Raw genomic sequence first — 4,535 nt, forward strand, 5'->3', positions numbered from 1 at the left:
TAGCGTTATCTTCAGCCTAGCTCGTTTCAGGGACCTGCCCGCACCGGGATGGTTTTCCCAGTGGGTATTTCCTTGGCTTCTAGGAAGTGTATATTAACTCGGAGAACGATCTGGACACAGTAGAGCACCAAGCATACACGCTTTAGGAAAAAAGGGATTTACGCTTGCTCATCATGGTCACATATTATAATTCATGTCACCCCAAATCCGAAAAGTCAGATTGATGAACATTTCCCCATGCTCGGCACCTTCCCGAATCAGAGCTGCTTTGTCATTGGCCCTCGGCACCTGTGTGTCTCCTGATGTGTCGGCCACTATAACGCAGTCTGGAGCGCTTTAAGTAAAGGAGGCGTTATATGAAATAAGCCTCTGTTTTTCTTTTCACACACGTTTCGTTGAAATCGTTCTCATCTCAGCGGGAACATGGTTCAGTCTGAATGGCACAGGGGTAGGAAAGAGAACACACAGTCAAAAGCAGCATCTCACGAATAGTAACTGGATCGGGCCCGTGCCGACCCCTCCCCCAGCCTCCATGAGACGGAAGTAGTTAAGATTTTGTCTCCTCTCTGTTCAAGTCCAAATATAAGAATAATAAAAAGGCGAACGATCGCACTGTCGCAGCCATACGAGTAACGCAGTCCGTGGTAAAACGAGAGTCTGTGTCCTCACACCGGCATGGGGGGAAGATGTCGCAGCTGCTTGAGCAGGGAGGGGGGATGTGGAGCCTCTCACTGTACCCCGAGAGAGAGGCCCCAAGCCCACAGCTCAGAGGTGAGACCCAGCCTGGGGCCCGCGGCGGACGGGCCCGCGAGCCTGCGCGTGTCTTGCGTGTTTCACGCCGGGAGTGGCTTTGTTTGTGACGCTGAAATGTCCTCTGCACGCCTTCCAGGGACCACCATGCCAGCCCTGCTGAACAGCACGTCCAACCAGCTCTGCCTGCATTTCCAGTCGGACATCAGCGTGTCCGCCAGCGGCTTCCACCTGGAGTACAAAAGTAAGGCCAGCGCCCCGCACCTTGCCCTGCCTCCCACAGGGGGTGGGGAGGAGGGGGGCCTCAGAGGGAAACTGAACCCAGCCCATTACAGAGCGAAGCGGTCGGTGTTCTAGACCCACGTTTAAACGTCGCCCAGACAGGGGTCGTGCAGAGCCTACCCCCTATGAAATAGGTATCGTAAAAGACACGTTGATGGGAAACGTAGAAGTTAGCGTCTGGAATAATTAGGTCAAACAGCTGCTATAATTTCAGGCTGTTTGTGTTAAAAAGCATCAGAAGTAACCATTTGTAATATGATGCATTTTCCTGTGATAGCAAATAGTCGTGATTAGCATCCGAAAACCAGAACATCACAATTTCCAAATAGACGGTGACCACGAGCCCTTTCGATGGGCTGCCTCCGCGGCTGTGAGGATGAGGGCCAGCCGGAAACAGCCACTTCAGTGTCTGCCTTTGTGTATTTTTCATTTTAATTGGAAGAGAGTATCACAGAGGAGCCGCTAACCTTTTAGAAATGGACGGGAGACTGAGTGAATAGTCTGATGAATGGAGGACAGAGGTCGAATTTGCAAATCTTCTTTGGCACTTGATTACGCAGGTGAACCTCGTACACGTGAAATAAGCATTTCCAATGAGCGCGAGGTTTATTTTAGGACGTGTTTTCAAGCACTAAAAGTGCTTAGTGTCGATATTCATCCCCTTTAATAAGCAGTTGCAAATAGGCAAATGTGTGGATGAGCTTTAATAAGTGAACTTTAGAATTGAGAGAAACAGTTCGCTGTGATGTAAATGCATGCGTGTTTTTGAAAAGCCAGATTTCCAGCTGATGATAAATATTCTGAACCAGACACAAACCCAGTTTGGGCTGTGTTCCATCCCAGTTAAACCCCCTGCTTATTTACAGGCATTCGTAGGCAAGTTTATTCCGAGCCGTTTGAATAGGATCGCTTTGGTGGCAGTGTAAACCCATCCTGTGGGCGTTATTCTTGGAGGATGTCTGGGAAGTGATCTACTACTTTGACACATTTTGTGAACATCCGTAGATAAAAATCTATAACCCTTGCTTGTGAAAGTGTTAATAAATTCACGAATATGTTTAGCAGTGGGAATATGGGTGAATGCGCTTAGCTTTCCTTCTCGAAGTGATCTTGTCTCCTGGCTCTGCACTCGCTTCTTACGGAAAGACACGTTGGTAGAATAACGGGTCCACGGCGAGCGCTGTGTGCAGTCGCCCTGCACGCACGGCACTGATCTGTCACTCGCTGCCGTCCGCCTGGCTCCCCGCTGGTGCCCTTCACGGAAAGGGACCGCTCGCTGTTCCTCACCAATGTGCCGCCTCAGGAACCCAAGGCACCGTTAGTCTTCATTGTATTTCTTTTTTTATTTGGCCAGACGTGTAAGGCAGCACCTTCAGTTATCAGAGCTTTGTCGAGTGGTCGTGGTTGGGTGCAGACACCGTTCTGATGGCTCCTGTTGTTCCTGTGGGGTTAGAGGCATTTCTCCATGCCAGAGTTTAAATATGGAATACACAAAGTGTGTGGAGAATTAATCTTACGAAAGTCAGTATCCAGCAGCGTAAGGACAGCTGAAGTAAGTTGCCAAAAGACCATCTAGTGTTTTTAATCTGTTGATGTATTTTTGCATCTACCTTAAAGTATGCATTTTCAATTGGCGAGTCTCTAAATTCACACTTTTCACTAAAATTTATATCCATGAAATAATAAAAAGAGCAAGCACACGTACTATGCCAGGTCCTGCTCTCAACCCGTTACAGCCGCTGACTCGTTATCCCCAGAACAACGCTGTGTTTGGGGTGCGCTCAGTTTGAAAGGAGAAAGAACGGCCCCTGGCGTGTTTTCAGGCCGCCCAGGCACGAGCCGCCCCGCTGCGCCTGAGGGGCCACGTGGACGCCGATGTCCTCCGCGAGGAGTGACCTCCACGCCTGGGCAGCTGCGCGCACGCCCCCCCCGTGGGTGTTTCACCAACGATGACATCGGGCGGCCCAGAGTCTGTGTCAGGGACCCAGCCTGCCGCCCCTAAAACTGGAGCCGTCCTGGTGGCCACACCTGCTCCCCGGACAGCTCTGGTGTCCTCACGTGCAGGTGAGGACGTGGCCCATTGGTGACCGTCCACTCTCCAGGGGGGCTCTGACAGGACCCCTCGAGCCAGCAGCACAGCCCTTCACCCACCCGAAGGGATAGGGTGTAACGTTGCCGATGGCAAAGGCGATCCTGGGGCGGTCCGACCTCCTCTGTGTGCTGTAGGTTTCCCGTGAATTCACATAATCCAGGGAAGAGCCCGAAAGAACGCTTACTGAACCCTCCAACCGCCGAGGTTCTTCCGCAGCCTCGCCCTTGACGGAGACGCCAGACGCTGGGAGGGGCGCAGACACAGTCCTTACCCCGGGTGCCCTCCCCCGGGAAAACAGCCAAAACAAGGGAATGAACGAATACCCGAGACCTTCAGATCACAGATGTGTAAACAAGGGCGACATCGGTTCATCCTGGAAAGTACACAATCTGAACTGATGGTGCGTGGCAAAGAGCCCAATGCGGGGGGAAGGGGAGCAGCAACTCTTCTTGAATTCAGCGCGGAAAAGTGTCACGTGTATGAAGCTTACGGATGGAAGGACGTAGCCCGTTCGCTGATAGACACTGATCGTTACGTAACTAAACGACGCGCTCGTTTCCGGTGGTTACGGCCTCGCTCGCCGGGCTACCCGCGTTCACCGGCACGCGTGTCCACGTGTCCGTAGGCAGAGCTCCCCGATCCGGCGGGGTTTGCTGGGGCGACTAAGAAGACGGCCGTGCGGGCCGCCGCGTCGTCGTTCGTCCTGTTTTCATTTTGTCGTTTTTCTTTATTTCTTTTCATGCCAGCTTTGCTTTCGTTGAGTCTTATTATTGCTTCGACCCGTCTTCATTCTGGGCTTCTTGGATAAAACTATTTAGAACGTTAACGGTCTCCCTAGAGCTGAAACTGTCGGTCTTCAACACGGCAGGTCCCTGCGTGTGGCGTGTGCGGCTCGCGAGCGTGTGCTTCTCACTCTCCTTCTCATCGTTCACGCCATCGTCCATTTACATGTTGCTGTTACGGGCGAGGAAGCCCACGAAATATTCTTTTTACTGTTTTTGCTTTACGCAGTCACTATTCTTTTAGAGCAAACCGAAATGAGAAAAACAGTTAATGTTGACCTTTACGTTACCGTCTTCAGAGCTTTTTATTTCTTGGGGCAGACCCACGCTCCTGTTCGAACTTCTTCTGCCTGGGGCGCCCCCTTTGGCGTGTTCTGCAGGGCGGGTCCGCTAACAGGACGTCGTCCCAGCTCGTTTTTTCCAGCCATCGTCGCAGTTTTGTTTCTGAGGCGTCTCTGCGGAGCAGGGAGGCAGGGGCTGCAGGTGTCTGTTCTCCATGTGCTGGAGACGCCGCCCCCGTCATTTCGGTGCTTGGTTGGCGGTGAGAAGCCAGCCACACTCCTTCTGTCCCTGCGCGTGTGACCCGTCTCTCTGGCTTCCTTTAAGGTTTTGGTCTTGCATGTTCGTCA

The 4,535-nt window shown here is 52.1% G+C and overlaps 1 protein-coding gene across 1 annotated transcript in view; it reads left to right on the plus strand.

Annotated features, from left to right (window-relative positions):
- Positions 1-4,535, plus strand: part of LOC105306913 (CUB and sushi domain-containing protein 1-like) — a 185,200-nt gene that overhangs the window by 49,571 nt on the left and 131,094 nt on the right. The window contains exon 14 of the mRNA XM_023524454.1: positions 890-994. Within this exon, the coding sequence (XP_023380222.1) occupies positions 890-994 (105 nt within the window). The remainder of the gene's footprint in view (positions 1-889; positions 995-4,535) is intronic.

Source organism: Pteropus vampyrus, unplaced genomic scaffold (assembly GCF_000151845.1).
Source record: "Pteropus vampyrus isolate Shadow unplaced genomic scaffold, Pvam_2.0 Scaffold464, whole genome shotgun sequence".
In the NCBI taxonomy this organism is placed as follows: Eukaryota; Metazoa; Chordata; class Mammalia; order Chiroptera; family Pteropodidae; genus Pteropus; species Pteropus vampyrus.